Here is a 20,768-nt window from a genome sequence, read left to right on the forward strand (position 1 = left end):
GCTACACTTTCCATGACAAGGTGACCTAAAAAGATCACAACAAAGCGTTTCGTGGAAAAAGAAAACACTCAACACAGACATCTGTCAGGAAATATTTTCTTTGTCTAACAGTGCTGGTCCCTTACAGCCCATGACAAGTTTGGCCTGACCCTCGTCAAGCTGTGTTTGATGGTCCCTTACTGGCAAAATAAGAAACAACTATCCCTCCTCTGATGAATGCAGACGGTGTACACTACACCCGCTCTACATCTCTGTACCTCTCACATTGAGCTGTGTTCTTCTATCTCACTGACACAGTGGTGTTCTCACTCAATAAATGATGCTTCAGCTGGATTTGATTCTGATGAATATTGACAACATACTGTCATACAAACAAACCATTTTGGGATTCTTTTTGAAAAGGGGAATTTCATCGTAAGTCTTAAAGCGTTTGTGTGAAACAGCTAAGTGAGATCAAACCTTGCCTATGAGCCTGTATCTTTACTAACACAAAAGCTGAACTGGATGAAACTCTAGCAGTTTGTTACAGTTGGATACAATGGATACAAAACTGAGGGAAAATAAATCAGACTCTCTAATAACACTTACAGACTGAAACATCCAGACAATAAGACACTCCACAGAGTCTTTCCCAGCAATGCTATACCTGTCTTTAATATGCAAATTTTAGTTCAGGATGAATTATTGTTTGTTTCACGGGTTTATAATTTGAGAAGTTATAAGCAGCAGAATAAAATGCTACAATGTAGGTGCAATTAGGGCTGTCACATTATCAGATTGTGACTACACGATTATCATGGCCAAAAAAATTCACATAGGACTAAATATGCAATCAATACGATATTGTGATCATTTTGTCAGATATTGCGATTGTGATGTGAGTCACCATTTCAGCTGGAAAGGTCATTCTTGCATTTATTTTCATTCACTGAAACTTTTTAGAAAAGATGATGATGTGAATTTGGTTGGGGCTTAATACCAAACAAGAATGTTCCCTTACATCTGGAGAATATGATTTGTAGGCCAGGGCATCTCTGTAACACCACAATACTTAATTTATGTTGTGACACATTTTTTCACATTTTATTTTACTCATTTATTTGGTCATATAGTGATTTCGATAACATTTCGATGAATTTTCAGCCCTAAATTCACAATAACGATATTACTGCGATACCTACAGAAAATTTGAAAAAAAAAAATAGTAATGCTTTCAGTGAAATTCATCCTTAACTTAATTTATTCTACTCTTTTTTGGCAAATAAATTAGTCTCAAATACGAGTGTAGGGAGGTGGAGAGAGAGTCTGTAACATAACTGTACAAAAAGAACATTTACATTTAGTAGATAGTGAAAAGGCAACCAGATGAACTGATAAACATAAGATCCCCAAGACTTAACATCCGCCATCACAATATAATCATATGTGTATTATCAACATGACATTAATATTTCATTTTTTAAATACCATGGTTATTATAAATAATGGTTTATTGCGACAACCCTAGGTTCAACAATTATTTTTTTTAATCCAGTTAAGTCTGTGTGCAACTAAGTTAGTCTGTTTTTGTGTGTGTGTGTGTGTGTGTGTGTGTGTGTGTGTGTGTGTGTGTGTGTGTGTGTGTGATGTGTGCGTGGGCCGGGGGTGTACACGTGTTTGTGTATTCATGAATATGCTATGAGCCAAGCTGTGTCTCTTTCTATTTCCTCCGTCTGCCTGCTGGTGCTACAGCTCTAATCAGCTGCTATAGTTTCAGCTTGGCCTCGTTCAGCTTTGCCGTCGTCTAACCAGTGGCTGGGTGCATTTACCAAGAGGCATTCTGACAAAGCTAAACAATGATTTCCTGCACATGTGGACTAACATGTATGTATGAGGTGTGAGTGGGGGCATGAAAAAGTTCTAACGAAAGAGGCTGTCGGGTTAAATTAGAGGAACTGTAGGGTCTGGTCTTTTTGGAGCTTGACCCTTTCTAGAGACTAAAAATCGGGATATCAGGTTATTTGACTTTATATGTGTCATGAAAGGACAAAGACCATCACATTATGCCGCTCAGTCAGAAACCACCAGCTGTTATTATCTGTGATACCTCGAAGACATGAAAGGCATAAAGGAACTTGATCTGAGAGGGATTTGGCTCAGGGTTTAGGAAGTCCTGTCTCCATGTCTGGGTGGGTGTTAAAGCGAAGCAGTGAGAGATGATCCTCGAAGATTTCGTAGACACACGAGGAAGAGGGAAGACTGAGTGCAAGTTATTGTGTACTATATGTGTGTGCATGACAGCTTAGTGTGCCTTAGTGGCATTAAATGTGTAGTTGTTATAATGAAGTTTATGTGTGTGTAGCCGGACTTGTTTCCTTGCATGTGGATGCATACATCTGTATTTGTGTCTGCTCTCATGTAAGGAATCACAATGAACTTGTATTGACATGTGTGTGTGTGTGTGTGTGTGTGTCAGCATGTGCTACATAATGTGCCTGTGTGTGTGTGCACAAAATACATGTATTTATGAGAGCGTGTCTCTTCACTCATACACTATGTGCTCTCAGGTTGTGTGGTCTGGTTCTGGTATGACTACACACACACACACACACACACACACACACTCACACACACACACACACACACACACACACACACACTCCTCAGCATTCCAATTGGGGTTTGTTTGTTTCCTCTTCTGTTTTTGTTTTTAATTGTACTCGTCATGCACGTCCTCTACTGCTCTCTACATCACTTCATGAGTAATATGTTTAGCTAAAAGCCCACTCATGAATTAATTTGACCTGACCTGACCTGGGGTGACTTGTCCTGATGTGTTTTCCAGGAGCCTTTTACCTACCACAGTCTGGAAGCACGAGTGGAGCTGTGTGAGGAAGGGCGGCTTGTCCTCTTGGGCCAGGACCCTCTTCTCCACCATGGTGCATTCGACGTCATCGTCCTGGATCACCACGTCCTTCTTCAGGATCTTGATTGCGTACAGCTCTTCAGTGGTCTTCATCTCTGCCAGCATGACCTTCGGAGAAAGAGGGAGAGGGGTGGAGACAGGGTGGGGAACAATTTATTCTTGGACGTCTTGCTCTCTTTGTTGAGATGCATTTTGATTTCAGCTCAGCTGCCTCACCTTGCCGAAGCTTCCTTTCCCCAGCACAGCCAGGAACAAGAAGTCGCTGAGTTTGACTTGGTCCAGGCTGTTGGAGGGCAGCTGGCTGGAGCGGGAGTCATCCATCTCGTCGATCACCTTCTTACCTGGGCCTAGCTTGGCTTTCTGTACTCAGGGCACAGAGGACAAAGTGTGTAAGAGATACACATCTTAAAAGAAACACACACATAATGTAAAGTGACAGTGTGTAGTTTAATCAAAATAACTAGTTCCTCAAATTCATAAAATGTAGACCTTGAAAAGTTATCAAATTGAAAAGAGACCGAACAGTTTCTTTGTGGTGGATTCTTCTTGTGGTGAGATGCAATGAGCAACATTTCCAGACCAAACCTTCCAATGTCCCTGTCGTTAAAATCTCTACAGTCACTATCGTACACAGGAATATTACAGATGTTTGAATTTCATTCATAAGATGTCATATGACAGCTTTAGCTGATTATCCTCTTCATGTGCTCACACACTCACTCACACTGTTGATTTGCTCAATCACAGCCACAATACACCGATTGATAAGCAGAATTCAAAATTAAGTGGGTGAAATGAGACTGTGGTGCCATTGTGGAGCTGATGTGATAAAAAAAAAATGGCCCCATACAAACAAATACCATTTAATAAATGCAATAAACTGTGTCAAACAAGAGGAGACGTTAACATTTATTTACAATTGTTATCTTGTTGCCTGTGACCCAGCCAGCTTAAAACATGATAACAAGCAATTCTCATTAAAATGAATTACAAGCTCAGTACGGGATGTTCTTGTCAACTGTTATTTGTTAACATCATAATTCAGGGGGAACTTTAAACTAGATCACTAACATTATGAAGAATGAGCATGAATATATGTATGTTAAGTGGACACTTTTATCGAAGGTCAGACTATCTAGACACTCTTGCATATCACTTAACATGTTGTGAAGATGCACCTGCATAACTGGAAACAGAACATCATTTTAAGCATTACATTATTGCAATCACTTAAAGGCAGACTCTAAAAAAAAGCCATTTCTATTGTTATAATCACATCAAACCTAACAACTGCACTGCTGATTTCTCACTGGAGACTCCTGGAGTAATGAAGGCAAGGATGCCACACTGTGGCTTCTCCATGTGCATGCATGCGCAGACAACTTTCTCTGACGTTGACCTGTATTTGCAGAAATGTAAAGAGCTTCTCTTCTTTGTATTTCCTCCATGCCAAAGACATGCTCAATCTCCCAGTGGGGCAAGATGCTTCAAGACGCTTGCTAGAAAACTACAGCACATTATGCTAAAAAAAAAATACACACCTTCGAGGCATCCTGAATGCTGAAAAACTACCAAATATCACATAAGTTTCCCTACTTTTCTGTCTTTCTGCACAAAAACACACCCCACATTGACATGTCCAGGTTTCACACTCAGCCAAGGCCAAACACAGATCCAAAATCATGCTGTACTCCGACACCATAACTACAATCTACATCCACATGCTACAAAGAAGTTCCTGAGAAGATAGATGGATGTAATCTAGATATGTGTAAGTAAAGGGGAAGTCATGCCCCCTGTGAGCAACCCACCTTTAGCAGATGTAAAGCCAGTGAAGGTCGCTTTGGTATTAACAAATAATCACTAACAGTTTCTAGACAAAGTCGCTCATGTATTTTGGAGAAAATGGTTTCAAGACTCTTTCAATATCTGTTGACAGAAACAAGAGATCTGCAGGAAAAGAATGGATGTTATCCAACAACAGACTGATATGACACATTCCCTGATTCATCACTTTTCACACTTCAGGAATCACTTTAAAATTCATTTTACGCTTCAATTCAGACTATTTCAAATATTCGGATTAAATCAAGACGTTTAACGTGGCACAACCAATGCTGAGCAGCTTTAGTTTGGTTAATGGCATCTACCATAGTCTGCTCTTAATCTGGGAGAGCAGCAGCAAAACTCAAAGCAGAGCAGACCGCACCAGACCACAGCACACCTGTAAGCTTTAGCCAATGAAAAGAGCCTGGCCGAGCCGAGCCGAGCCGAGCCGAGCCGAGCGAGCAGCCTTACTTCCTTCCTCTCAGACGCACCTGATCAGAGTCTTCCACAACTGCTTGGTCCTGAAACCATAGGGAGAAGGGAGCCAAAAAGGCTCACTCACTTAGTACGCTTGAGTATAGGTGTGAGCCACAACAGCTGATTCTCATATGCAGATAGCTGCGGGGCAATAAGAGTGTAACTCATACACACAGACAAAAAGGAAATTGCAGAGTTCGATCCATAGGTGGTTGAATATATGTTTGCAGTGCTGCCACTATAACAGTCACAGTGATATAGTGGTATCTATCAGTGTGGCACAAACATGGAACATGCACATAACTTAAGTGAAAATGACCTGACCTCTATTATTTTCCTGAACAAGCAAAAACCCCAAATGTGACTTCATTTTTTATGTGTCATTAAAGTTGGATAACTAGTTGGATATTACCATGGTGATTAAAAAAAAAAAAAAAACTGAAGGTCAAAGAAATTCAGCAAATGTGACTGAGAATCATAAAGTATAAAGTCGGTGTGGAAATCAAATCTTCGAGTATGATGAACAAGCAAGGTGAAGATTTATGAGTGGAAAAAATAGTGTTACCTTGCAAGCATACACACACACAGACACACACACAGACACACACACACACACACACACACACACACACACACACACACACACACACACACACACAGCAACATTATTCTGGCGATGTATGTCAGTTCAGTGCTGACATCTGGTGGCCACAATAGGTTTTGTTTCTCTACATGTGCTGTATCAAGTGTGGCCTATTTCATTAGTTCACCATTCCTGCATTAGTTCAGTCTGAATGTGGAGTCTGATGTCAAGATACAATGGGATGTTTGCAGATAGAAGAAGTAGAAAATATGACACATGATGCTTCAGCAAGCTCTAAGAGAAGACCATGTACCTCCAGGTTAAACCTGCAGCGACGATGATGGAAGCACGCAAGATGTAGACAGGCAGAGTGATCCACAGACAAGGCACATACGGAATACAAAGACACACATGCAGACAGATGTATAGCCATGAACTGTGAGCAGTACAGTGTCAGGATTTACTAACAATCCTCTGACAACCTCTGAGGAACAGGAAGCAGTGAAGCCGAAGAACTGTACTCTCGGTTGATTCAAACATACACATATTCCATATGTGGCGTCGGGTGAAGAAATTTTGTTGTAGTAAATAAATCCATCTGCAGTTATATTTTCATTCCCTTTCATCCTCTACAAAAATGCTCTCTTGATTCATGCGGAAATTTTGAGTTCTTCCAAGTTCAGACATTGATTGATTTTATTGGAGCAATGTAGGTTTGCTTCTTTGTGTTTATTTATTGTAATTTCTTTTATGAATACCCAACTCACACCCAGAACAAATTGTTAGTAAACTGGATCGATTTGCAGTAGTTTGGAACCACATACAAATGATCAGACGTGAGGAGGAGTGAAGGAGACGTGTCACCACAACAGGATGAGACAAAAGGAGGAGGAGAGGAGAGGAGAGGAGAGGAGAGGAGAGGAGAAGAGATGAGAAGAGAGGAGAGGAGAGGAGAGGAGAGGAGAAGAAAAGAGAGGAGAGGAGAAGAAAAGAGAGGAGAGCAGAGGAGAGGAGAGGGCTACCTTTAGATTAAAGTTAATTTGGCAGTCCTGAGAGCAGGGGCAAGAAGGGGAGAGAGGAAGAGAGAAACTCTTGCATTAAATATGACAATGTGACACAGGATGAAGAAGCATTTGTACAGTATAAGTCTCACCAAGCACACAGGAAGGGGCAGGAGGCTAAGGGAAAAAAGGGAGAGAACCACAGAGGGGTTTATGAAGAGGAAAAACAAGAAAGAAGACAGAGAGAGAGAGAGAGAGAGAGAGAGAGAGAGAGGTTCTCCAGGCCGTATGGCATCCAAAAAGATAAAGACAATAAAGTTAAGTGGACGGCACACTTAGGAAACTTTAAAAGCCTTTATATTAGGTATATATCAAACAGTGTTGCCATTGAGGTAATGCTTTTCAGGTTAAAAAGAAAGTGGTTGTTTTGGAGTGTCAGATGTAATCATATATACTGCAGTATGCATGCTGAGCATGCTGTATTAAAAATACTGTCTGGCGAGAAACGTGTGGAGGACCACCTGTTGAACCCCGACACACACGAAACACCAACACCTTGACCGTTGTGCATCATGCATCTCATTTTGGTGAACATATGTACTGCAGGTCTTGTGGAGCTGTTACCATCACGACCACATGCAGACGGGTGATAGGAGGTCAGACTCTTCTCCGATCTCAATCAACTCTCCTGTTCTTCAACTTGTTTCTCCCTCTTCCCCCCATCATTACAGAAACACCTCCTTCTGTATGAAGACCTACAAAAGACCTGTTGCGTCATGTCACCACTGAAAAAAAGAAATGTTTCAAACTTCCAAAACTGGCCGGGTACCTGACAGCTCCTGCTTTGGAAAACTAGCTCAAAAGGTAATGGACATGCTTTGTGAGGCTGCAAAAAGTTTGTTTACAACGGCAGTAGTTTTTAACACTTATGTAAAAGTAATTTTTATATGGAGTTGCCAGGAATAATATAAACATTTTACATTTATTATTGTTGAACTATGAATAAAATCCCTGTCCTGCCTTGCCATTCTTTCTAATTCTACCAACAATGGTCCACTGTGTGTGGCAGAAATGTCACGGAAAATTCATTTATAAAGTCTCCTCAAGAGACCTGGGCTCCCACTGAGAGGCTGGACAATATGAGAGGACAATCAGAGGACCACAAAGAGCGCTGCTTGGCTCTCAGCAGGCAAGAATCACTGACGCTTCAGTATGAAGGAAAGGAGCATGCAGTCGTGTCTCGTCTAATGCACCTTAAAATGGGTCTTGTGCAATGTGGTTTTGTTTGCGTGGCATCTGAAAGGTGGGAACTTATTATTTACTTGTAATTCAAGATACTGTTACATTATTCATAATTTTTTTATCTTTTTTTTTTTACATTTTACATCATCAGTGGAAATGTGATTTGATGATGATAATCAAATCATTTTATATAAATCATGTCGAGTTGTCATTGAGAAGCAGAAACAACTACAATCCTCCTATAAAGAGGCAAAAAGTTTAAAACTCTCATAAATCGCTGCAAAACTACAATGTCAGCCTCTCACGAATGTTCAGAAAAGGTCAACATCAGCTACACGGCTTATAATGCAGTGAGTGGTGGTTTATTTTCAAGTAAAAAAAAAAAACTACAATTTCCAAATCTTTTCGAAACTGACTGAATTCTGGGAACTAAAATTTAGTCTTTATTTCAACAGCTTTTGATTCTACAAACTGAGTAAGAGCAGTTCTGAGATACAAATCATCAAAGATCTGATATACTACCTGATAAAACTGTTTATATGCACACACTACAATTAGTGTGACTATTAACTTACTAATGATACAAACTCTATTTGTTTAAAACAAGATACAGTATCAAAATATCTCGGACCTTGAATCAAATAGCCTCGTTTTTGTCAAAGAAAATGTCTCTGTAGATTAAAAGACAGCTGTCAGTGTGAAAAAAAAAAAGAAGAAGAAAAAAAAGACATATCAAAGGGCTGCTTTGATTTAACTCCAGACGGGAATCTCTCTGATGTAATAGCGAATCAACGCACACATCACACACACGTTCGTCGTAGAAATGAATTCTCCAGTGCGAAACCAGCCTGAGCTGAGGAGGTCTTTGAAAGCTGCAGCCGTCTCACCGTCATCTTTAATTTAACAGCTGAGGCGAGCATGTGATCGCTCGATAATTCTCATGGACATGCTTGTTTGTAAGCTGAGGGCGCCCGGACCAACAGCTCAGATGCTCATACTCACCCATTAATAGTTGATTAAGTAAAAAGTAGTTGGATTTATTTAAATGAGATAAACAAGGTTGGACTGACTTAGGAAAGATGTTGTCAGTGTGATGGCCTTAGTCCCAAACCTGGACACAGCTGTGACAATGACTTCATCAACAGTGACTCTGATATAAATATAAAGACAAATATTTTACTAGTCACCCAAAAGAAAAGTCTCATAGAGAGCCATGAAAAACAAAAGGCAAACAAACGTATCAGAACTAAGAAACGACAAGTCAATAATTCAGATCAGCAAATGACAGACAAACAGATGACAATAATGTGCAGTGGTGGTGATAATTTAAGTGTGACCCTCACCTCAAATTTCTGCCTCAGTTCCTCATTACCATCATCCTCCTCTGAGATGGGAACATTGTAGTACTCCCCTTCCTCCTGGCACAATAACTTATACCTGGGAGAGGAAAGAAGAAGTGAGGGAAGAGGCAGGGAGAAAGACAGGGAGGAAGAGGATGGAGACATACGGATAAACACGGAGAGAAATGTTGTAAGATAGGAAACTATAGCAGATGAATTGATTTACCTTCCCTTCTTCTACTCAACTTTCATTCATCTTTCATTCATCTTGCCCCACTGGGCACAGGTACAGTTCTTAGCAAAGCAACCGTCTCTATGGCTCTGGTGGATCTAGCACCGGCCTTAGTGTTAGCACAATTCCTGATACGTCTCAGTATATCTGCTTTTATTACCCACCACAAAGTCCCAAAGTCAGCCTACTGTTTAACTGAGAGGGTGCTGTGTTGTGTCGGGAACCTGATATAGAGTCTTTTACTGGACACTAAGAGGCAGAGGAGGCCAGCTTCATAAACTGTCAGCACTAAACTGCTGACCTTTTTGTTTCTATTGATGTATGTTGGGTTTTGCTATTACTAGTTATGACTAACGGGGCCATTAGTGCCTGTAATAGCCATTACCAACAAAATTATAACATTTTTTCATTATGTTTCTTTTTATATAATTCCATAAAACACCACAGGATACAGGATAAGAATAGAGAGCTACAGTATGTATATGTTGAATGAATTTCAAAGCTGCTGGGGCCCCAACTGGAAACTTCACCCTAGTTAATACCACACTGTGCAATTTCATGAGTGTCAATGGTAGTATTCTATCCTTAAGGAAGTGAGCGTTACCAGCCAGCGACTGGAGCTTTCATGAGCTCTGACACGCCAAAAGACAGAGCTCCCATGAAGTCATTCCTGGTGGTCCGGTCCCAGTCCCACACCTCCACCGACAGCCTGCGGTCCTTATCTGTAGGTTTCAGCTTGCTGTGCAACACAGAGATGGCATTATGATTATTATACAAAAAAATATGTATATATAAACGGCGCTGGTTGTAAAAGACTGCACAGACTATAACATATCATCATTATCATCATTCAATTATTATATAATGAATGACCTTTTTAAGTTACAACTTCAACACTGGTGATAGCAACAGCAGTAGCAGCAGTACCATTCTAAGCAGTGGTAAAAGTGTATCAGTGGTATTATAGTGATGACACGGTATTATAGAGGATACTAAAAGCAGCAGCACAACTAGTTTATACGTCGTTTTTTAATGTACATCTGACATTAAATTCACATTACATTATATTTATTAGGCCATGAACGTTACAGAATAGACAAAAGTGTACTGTAGGCTGTAGGTGACAACAGCTAATTGACTCACAAAGTAAAGGACTCGTTCCATGTGGGGTTGAGGCTGGAGCGGATGGTTTTGGTCTTCTGCTTGGTCTCGTTTTTGGGGTCTGGTATGAGCTTGAGCTTCACATACGGATCAGACAGGCCGTTGGGGTCCATGGGGATCATGTTCTTGCCTTCACCCACTGAGAAAAAATAAAGAATAGAGAGAAAATATGAATTCGATAGACACATACAACTGCATGCATGTAATTTGAGTGTAATTTTACTGTACATGAGTGACTCTGCAAAAGCAATGCTTTTGCCGACTGAGTCTCCTTACAGGAACTCAAGAAAACAGAGCACAGAGGCCGTGGCTTATCCCATATTCACCACTCATTACAACACAACACAATACAACAGTATTGATTACTGATGGATTTATTACATCAGCATTGTTTCAATAACTAAATTAACAAATTGTCTGACTCTTGTGTCTACACTGAAGACCCCATCCGTATTCTGTGCGGTTTCTACAGTACAAATTGCTTTGGTCAGGAAACACAGATGTTTTCTTTTAAGCAGCAGGAGAATATCAATAGAATAAAGTGCAGGTGTTCAAGATCAAACAGCAAGTCACAGCCTATGAGGATTGTTTATGGCCCGAGACGTATAGGGAGCAAATGCAGGAAGTGTTACAAGAACAGCGATTCAAAATTGCAGGCTGTGTCATGCTTAAGTAGCAGACGGCCCTTTTCTTGTCCTCCTGTATTTAGCTGTTCAGTAAACAAGGGCACACCAGAGACATTAGCACTGATTAGTCTTGAGAGCTGGAGCACTGCCAGACCTGAGCCACAGTACAAAACACACACAGACACACACACACGCACACACACACACACACACACACACACACACACAAGTACACACATACGCACGTACACTGCCCCTGGCCTGCCACTCAGACTTGCACAGAGATACACACACATACTGTATTTAACTGCACACAAAGCATCCAGCATCCTCGCAGGGACAGCGTGAATGCCTGCTTGGCAAAACCTCGGCCCCTGGAGATCCCAGAAATCTCTCCATGTGGCCCTGTCAGTCAGTCACACCATAGAGGCGGCCTGAGCGGTGAAGATGCTGACTGACCTTTGCCCTGGAGAGGATGGTGCGAAGCCAGTATGTTAATACGGCATGAGATAACTGCTAAACCCAGTGTCTTAGCAGGAATATTCTGAACGGGACAGTGTATTGATAGGATGAGGAGGGATAAATGAACAAAATCAATGAGGGATTGTCACTACTGAGTTCATACAGCAAATGTTCTGCAATGTAATACAAATACAGTATTATGCTATTCTTTAATAGGATGCCACAAATGTTACAAAACAAATGATCATGCAAACATTCATTAATGTTATGACTCTTATTTTATTAATTGCACCTATGGTAAAACCTTCCTTGCCAAGTGGCCTCATTTTAGTTTCAGTGAGGTTGCACCAATAGAATCAGATGACTATTTGATAAGCCAACTGTAAATAGCTTCCCATTGTTTGCTTTTATTTTCAGCACCTGTGGTGGAGGATTTGGGTGCTGAGTGAGGTGTGATGGAGTTAGCTGGCGTAGAATACACACACACACACATACACACACACACAAACACACACACACACACACACACACACACACACACACACACACACACACACACACACACATATTGAGAGCATACAGCAAGCGAGCATGCACTTCTTGAGGAGAGACAGACAGACAGACGTTCCCTCTCTGAAGCAGCTCGAGGTGTGGGAAGTTATTGAGCGATGCTAAGCTGGCAGCCCTCTGCTGTGTGTGTAAAGTCAGTCTACAGGCACCAAACAACGACTTACTGTGTCCTTGAGTCCACTCTAATATGGATGCACTCTACAGCAGAGAAGAAAAGACTGAAACATAGATGGACTATTTTTATTTACTTATTTTTTTTGCTGATTACTTCAGATAAAACACTGAGCCTCGCTGCCTCCTTGTCATTCCCAGCTCTTTCAATTTCACCAAAAAGAGGCAAAATGGAATACAAATGAATTTAATATGTGAGCCTAATAACGGATCCCACATTATGTCTGTTTCATCTTCTGGAGGTAATAGCAGGTGGTCCGTAATTGTCTGCGCATTCACTGGAGCGGTGGCTGTAAAAGTAACAAACCATGGGATAAATGTTGATATGAGCTGTGATTGCTCATAAAGCAGGTTGTATATCAGATGTGTGGTGATTTTACACCTACTGTATAGAACAGACAAAGGTGCAAGTGGACATCACAGGGACAGTGTTCGGCCTGGGTGAGATAAATCTACATACACAATCTACAGAGAATTTGCCGTATATACGTTATATTTGAGAGAAGCTCCCCATGTTACATGTATGCGCATGTGAATTCATGAATTTTTAGCTTCTGTACCTAATGCTCTAAAGGTCGTGTTTTGAATATTTCATATGCTGGCTGTATGTATGCAAAGCCCCAGCAACCGATTGGCATTTGTAAAACAGCCCTGACCGGACCAACACAGAGACATTATTCAGTGGCTTGTGCTCGTGTATGTGAATAAGGAATAAAATCAGTGGTGGTCATTTCTGAGTATTAAATAATCTTTCTATTAGGTAAGAATTCTGTCCAGGAATTTGAATTTTGCTCCATAAGTTTATGTTATTGTTTATGTGTTAATTGACTACAGCCAAGAGATCATTAAATAAAGTGCTACCACTGCAAATTGTACTTCCTGTCATGACCAGTAGGGGGTACGCTAGACTGTCAAATGAAGCATGGCCAGCACAGAGCTTTTCCTTGCATGTAACTCAAACAAGATGTGTGTGTAGTCTTACTTCTTTTTAGCCGTACTGCCGAGACTAAAGCTGACAACCAAAGTTATCTGTGTTGATGAAACTTTATCGGTTAAAGGTCAAATTATATATTTTTTCATGAAAATCCTGAATTTGTTTTGGACATGCGGTAGATGTCTGTAAGTGTGCTGTGCATAATCTGTCTGTGCAAGTGAGTCTAAAAACACATGCATATGCAAATAGACACACAGACTAACAATCGGACAAAGGAAGCAAGGGTGTGTGTAGGGGCCTTCAAACAGTTGCTTGGATACGAGTCTTTATCTTGGCTCGCATTTAAACAGCAGTAAGGAGTCAAACATGGTGCAGCAGCTAAAAAAAAACAACAACAAAAAAAACACCTTGTTGAACTCTGTCTGTGAGGACTCTCGTTCATGCAGGTCATGGTTATCCAAGAAAAGTTGAATCAAGGGCAACTGCACTTGGTTGTAGACACTTTTGTTGAATTATGTTTTAACCAACTGTACTCTAATTTAATCATAGGGATTGTAGAATATCTGAGCCAAGATGAAAAACCACCAAACATTACATACGTATGTCATTCCAAGACTTATCAGCAAAGCAGCCAAGCTTTACTGAGGTTTTTGATTTCACTGTGTAATGCTGACTGCCTCATGGTGAGGTTTGTGCCTCATCTATTCCCTGAAGTTTCCCTCCAGTTGTAGAGAAAACAGTCGCATGTAAGATGAGTGCTCCCATGTCTCTCTTTGACACAGGCTACGCATATCTGGACAGATGTGATGGTTGACTTCCCTGGTCACAAAAAGTTGAACTGTTGCACACCGTTTAGAAGGCTCATTATGCTGTAGACTGAATCTGCTGTAGCTAAGTAGTTAAGTGCTGCACTGGCACAAATAGCTTCATTGGTCGGAGCACTGAGTCAGGGTCTCTCTTGCTGTAGCTTGTAGCAAAAATGAATCAGTTTGCTTTTTCTGTTTTCAAAAAGCCAGCAGGCGATAAAGATGCACTTCTGTCAGCTTCTGTTTTGCAAATGATAAAGAATGAAAAAAAAGAAGAAGAAAAAACAAAGACAAGGCCAAACAAGAAGGAGAACAAAAACAAAAAAAAAGAAACGGAGGCGATGAAAGGCCGAGGCATATGTTAAGATGGCATGATGGCAGTGTGAAACATGCTGAGAAGAGGGAGTCGAGGCAGGGCAGCGACGACAGACTGGGAATACCAATGACATGACTTCTGGGAGTCTGGCAGCAAAAAATCTCACCACAGCAAAGTTCAGCTGTTCTGTGAGCTCCACAGAGACTCACTGAAAGAAGGAGAAAGTCTCTCTGTGCATGTGTGAGTCTTAATATGACGGAGACCAACTGCAAAAGATGAGGAGGATGTCACTGTGTTATGTCCTTAAGAATGATAAGAACAGCAACACACAGCTGCTCTTTAAGGTTTTGCCTGTTAGTAAAGGTTGATATTTCCAAGACCCCCGTGTTTTTCCTCTAGATTTTTTTTTTTTTTCAAAAAATGTAACCCCTGTTCATTGCTATATGTAACTGTCAACAACATACTGTATGTTACACAAACAGGCGCATATTATCTGGGTTAGTGATGGTAGAAATCAAAGGTCCAAATATGAGCTGGACTGCAAATAGTGAAATTATTATGTTAAATAAAACTGCTGTCAAAATGCAGCACATGAGATCTTTCAATCTAAGAGTTTGGAAAGAAGACCACTGTTCATATTTTTGTGTACAGTCAAAGCCAGTCTGATCTTTAAGGAGCAGGGTTAGGGTTTATCAGTGGTTCACTTTTTCTTTAGGATCTGTTATCTGAAGCCGGCGTGTGGACACGACATCTTTTTGGGTGCACAGTGTTACTACAAGCGAGCCACTGAATTTCATTTACTCCTACGTTCTTTCATAACTTTATATGATTTGTGAAAACCTGCGCACAGACACACACAAAGCCCTGTCTTCAGCTGACACCAGGTGACCCTTCGTCAAATATGAGGTCAGCCATGTTTGTTCATCACCTCCCTGTGTAAATACCTTAACCCACGAGTTTCACTCTCCACCCTCTCAGTGAAGCTCTGTGCTCCTTTGAAAGCCCACGACTTAAATGTTGGCCAGCAGGACTGTTTGCTTTATTATGCAATATTACATCAGCTTAAATGAGCAGAGTGACCAGACTACTGCATCTTCACTATGAACCGTAATGGGACTGATATCTAGTGAATTATAGATTATTCTAGATGATAAAAAACTACACGACTATTCTGATAGATTACATCTTAACTACAACTACATTGTTACACAACCAAAGAGCTCACTACAGACCATTAAAACAGGAGTCACTGCTGTAGCCACGGCCAACTCCCTGCAATGGGAAAGTGCTGCCACAGTAAGTGCTGTCAGCTGCTCCATCTAACTTTGATTTTATGGGAAAATGTAATAGCGGGATTTTAAAGTAAATTTTCTCTTGGCAAGAAGCTTTTGGCTTTCATGCACAATGACTCAGACACTACAAAGAAATGAAAATTACTGCGAGAAAAAGGCTGCCGAGTGGAAGCAATGGCAGTAAATCAGCGGGATTCAGATTGCCGGGCGGTGATTATCAATTGGCAGCCCGCAGGCTGCCTCCAAACCCCAGACGGAGTCTTGATCCAACCCCAACTCTGCCTTCCAGCGAGTCTTCCTTGGATTCAGAGTGCCAACAGAAAAAGGCAGGATATCATCTTTGTTTTAATGACCGGCTGACTGAATGAGAAACTTATTGTTGTCATGGAGGGACAAACTGACTGTGGAAAGCTGAATGCAGCACAGAACAGTGTTGTGATCAAGAATATGAAGATATCAAATTAGAGACTTAAATCATGAAACAAAGTGGGAGAACTATGACATTTCAATAATAGATCAACTCCGATCAGCAAGAAGAAGGATGTGCAACAACACTGAGACAAAAGGAGTGGAGACATGAGAGTAAAACAAAGCCGATTTATTGAAAGAAATTTACTAAATATGGAGAAATAACTGAAGTAGGGCAACCAAGTGAGTCTGCAAGCGCAAGCCTTTGCAATTATGTGAGTTTGGCTAAAACTATTACACACACACACAAACAGGCCATACACTCAGTTGAATTTTAAGTACACAGACAAGAGATTGCTCTTTTTGAGGATGTGTACAGTATTAAGAGTTAAAACCTGATACTTGAGACTTGCCTCTGGCAACAGCGAAGAAGTGAAAAAAGCCTTAAAAAGAACGAAACTGAGGCGATAGGGGGGATATAAGATTGAGATGAAGAAAAAAATAGATAAAAGAGTTAAAGATAGGTAGAAAATGCAACTATAATATAGATAGGAGTTGATGAAACACCTTGTTAAACTTGGATGAATGCAAGTAAGAACATATCGAGGATTTGTTTTGTTCATCTAGTGACTTCCTACATTTCCTAGAATGCAAGAGAACAATGATTTTCTGTATGAAGGTATATGGCAGTGAGTGTATCACGATATGAAAAGCGATTGATGCCATGCACCACTGAAGATAATTTTTTTTGCATGCAATTCTGGTCTCCTCTCTTCACAGACCCCAAATTTTACTATTAATATTTCACCTTACCCTCAGCGTAGCAGCACAGAGAATATCTCTCTCTGATGTTACATTTTCTACATTTTGCCAGTTATCTACAGTAATAAGAATACATCAAAGGCCACAGTAAAATAGCCCCAGAGATGCAAGGTAGATCACTGCCAGCTCCATCAGCCAGAGAGTGTTAACAATTTTTAGGGTGCATTTTGTCTTTTACTGTAAAGTGTCACTACACCTCCAGAAGGTTCAACAGCAAAACCGGTCTCCCTGATCCACCCACATCTATATCTGCTGCGAGCACCGATCTGACCTACACACACCTACGTTGCACCTCTATATAAAACATATTGACTCCTGCAGCAGCTTTAATGTAACAAATAGCAGAGACACATTTGGACACTGAGGCAAAGAGGAAAAATCTGATGAAAAGGTTAAAGCAGAGATAAAAAGAGAGGAGGGAAGTGAGAGGGAGAGAAGAGGGCTTCTTAAATGAGGCTTTGCTGCAGAATTGGGTGAGTCAACGAGGGAACAAAATGGAAATGTAATTATTACCACTGTCTCTCACACACTCCCAGAGGACCTGCAGGCGACAAGGGTTGCGCGCACATGCCCGCACACACACACACACACGCACGCACTGATGAAGAAAAGTATAAATAAAAGAGAATATGGACAGAAAGTGCAGAATTGTCCTCTCTTCCAAGTGGCTGTTTGTATTCTGGATATGTGCACAGAGTCAATGAACAATAGTGTTGCTGAAACAAACAGGGAGGGTGGCTTCCTCAGCACCAACGGACAGAGGGAAGCTGTGTGTAAGCAGGAATAAGAGGCGGAGGACAAGGCTAGTGGGCTACGTCTGTCCTTCACCAGAGAGACAGAACTTGTTTTGTCTTCTTCAGCACCTCCCCTCACATTTCCATGTCAGCCTAACTGACAAAAACATTCTCACAACTCATGCTTCTGGAAACTGCACAAATCTCTCTCAGTGTCTCTGAGTGACTCATTTCTTTTAACTTTGGGTCTCACTCTTCACTCACAATTGAATATATGTGCGCTGTGAGGTTGGTTGAGGGATTCTTCCCCTCATCGTTTTGCACTCGCTCAACCAAGCTTTTCCGTCTCGACTTATTCTGGACATTCAATCTCTTTCCATATGTTTTGTTACATTATAACTTTGTAGTTGCTTTTGCTTTGGCTTGTAGACCGGTCTGGCTTACCAGACATCTGGTATGAAATCATTTCCAAAATTCTCATTAAAAAGTTTGCAGGTGTGAGAGAGACTGAGGAGAACTCTTGTTCCATGCAAAACACAATGAGGTGATTTGATTTAGACAGCCAAATGCTGTTGCTGCTAATTATCATTAAGATAAATTAAAAATGTAAATTCAGATACAAAATTTAAACAATAAGGCTTTTTGAAAGAAGAGCTGACTTGGGGCTTCTGACCAAATGTGCTTCAGTGAAATTCATGTAAGTAAAGAAATTTGAGTGTGTGTGTGTGTGTGTGTGTGTGTGTGTGTGGTGTGTGTGTGTGTGTGTGTGTGTGTGTGTGTGTGTGTAGAAACTATTACTGGCCAATACCCAGCTGAAAACAAAGAAACTAAACACTTTTCAGAGACCAAAGCAGATGTCGGCGCACTTTACTCTTTTATTTGAATTGTGGAAGTTAAAAAAAAAGAAAACAATCCTCAGAAGAAATAGAACAGGCTTTGATAATTTAAAGCAGATGTTTTTCAGTTACTCAGAATAGATTTTTTTTAACTTCTGGCAGCGACCAATGGGAACTCGAGATTTGTGTCAACAGCTACACCTTTGTTTTCTGTGCAAGAATCATACTCAGTGTTGGACAAGTTAAATGAGAGACATAATGAATTACTGAAAAGGTAATCACAATTCTTACAAATTACTCAGGGGCTAAAGTAATCGGTTAATCTTTACACTATGATTGACATGTGAATACATAGAAAACGAGACACTGTGGTTTATAGCAACCAGCCGACAGTTTCCAGGTATTTACTGACCATAAACAGCTAGATCAGTGTCACCCCCCCCCCCCCCCCTGCTGTCTACACACTATGTACGAACAAAATGTATGCACAAATACACAGTCAAACACACACACATCCTAATACGACACACACCTGTGTTTGTAGATTGATACATCTGAAAATGATGTAATGTTTCCTGCTTCCATCCACTGCACCTTCTTTCTAACTCCTCAACCATGTAACACAATTCTGTTTGGCAGGCTGTCTGCAAGGCGTCTACAGCAGCTAATGTGATCTGCAATGCAATCTGGCCTGAGTGGGCTGCGGGCTGGTACAGCAGTTTCATACACACACCTATGCACACACACACACACACAAATAAGAGAACACATGCAAATGATAACATGCATGTTGTGTCCACATCAGGAATAGGCTGCTATTTACCATTTACCAGGGCCAAGAGTCTGCAGGTTTTCACTCAAACTAAAACACACACACACACACACACACACACACACACACACACACACACACACACACACACTCATGTACTTACGCACATATGAGTGTGAAATATGCATACATTGTAACACATACTGTACGTGCATGAGTTAACAGCGGGCTGTGGCAGTGCTGGTTTCAGCAGCAAATTAAAGCACAATTGAACTGGAAGTTTTCTAAAGCAAAACACTGTGTGAAAAAGGTCAGCAGTAATATAGCCATCTTATCAAGCAGGATATTATGAGGTCTTGAGTTGAGAGACCAGATGAGACTGAATGTCAAGAGGGAGAGGAAGGAGCATAAAAACTCTTTACTTTTGACAGGAGTTTATTTTGCAAGCTTTAAACCCAATCCTGTTGATTCAAGTGTTGTGCAGCATGTTTTCTGACTCTTTGTTACTAAGATTTCACCTTGAAATTCAAGTTAGCGCAGTTAACATCTTTTAACAGTATAAAATGTTTTGACTGCATCAACTGGACGTGCATTCAGGCAGCCGAGGGGCCTGTGGGAGATGAATAGTGCATGAGAGAGTCCGGTAAGAGAGGGGGAAAAGCAAGGTCTCAGCCCAAAATCTTGAATAAATATTTGTGCACTATTTGACTGGTTCAGTATGTTCTGAAGTGATCTCAACCATGTTTAAACTGTTGTCACTGTTTACGTATTTCAACACTTGACCATAAAGACAATCTCAATGTTACATTTTTATAATCTATTTTAAAGGCTTAGGTGGGATTAACACAGTATTTACAACAATTACAAGTATCACATTCTTCAGGAAATAAAACTGAGCATGAGCATTGATGCAGTTAATGAACTAGCTGAGAAAAGCAAACTTGCCAAAGGTGACAACCAGACTTTTGGCAAGATCTTGCATGATATTACTCATCGTCAATCATAATCAGCGCTTTATGTAACCACAATCTTTCCCAACATTTGAGTTTACTTTTTACATATATAGTTGAGGCCAATGGTCAGTGTGCTTAGTATAAATCCAATCAGGTCACTGTGCACAAAGATACACCGATATAACACTAATAACACTAATACTACACTCAAGTATGGAGAGCAGACTTGAATGCTTTAGTGCACAGATAATGATAATTCTGTTCATTACTTAAATAATTGTTTCCTAACTTTTGTGTT

The 20,768-nt window shown here is 40.7% G+C and overlaps 1 protein-coding gene across 3 annotated transcripts in view; it reads right to left on the reverse strand.

The window, feature by feature from the left end:
- Positions 1-20,768, reverse strand: part of prkcaa (protein kinase C, alpha, a) — a 141,699-nt gene that overhangs the window by 41,831 nt on the left and 79,100 nt on the right. The window contains exons 6-11 of one of the 3 annotated variants that reach the window (XM_056372075.1): positions 10,751-10,907; positions 10,212-10,346; positions 9,379-9,472; positions 5,224-5,253; positions 3,122-3,265; positions 2,840-3,013 (exon numbers count right to left, since the gene is read on the reverse strand). In XM_056372075.1, coding sequence (XP_056228050.1) covers positions 2,840-3,013; positions 3,122-3,265; positions 5,224-5,253; positions 9,379-9,472; positions 10,212-10,346; positions 10,751-10,907 — 734 coding nt within the window. Of the gene's footprint in view, positions 1-2,839; positions 3,014-3,121; positions 3,266-5,223; positions 5,254-6,814; positions 6,842-9,378; positions 9,473-10,211; positions 10,347-10,750; positions 10,908-20,768 lie in introns of all 3 variants that reach the window. The other 2 variants (XM_056372076.1, XM_056372077.1) reach the window with 2 other exon arrangements.

Source organism: Seriola aureovittata, chromosome 3 (genome assembly GCF_021018895.1).
Source record: "Seriola aureovittata isolate HTS-2021-v1 ecotype China chromosome 3, ASM2101889v1, whole genome shotgun sequence".
NCBI lineage: Eukaryota > Metazoa > Chordata > Actinopteri > Carangiformes > Carangidae > Seriola > Seriola aureovittata.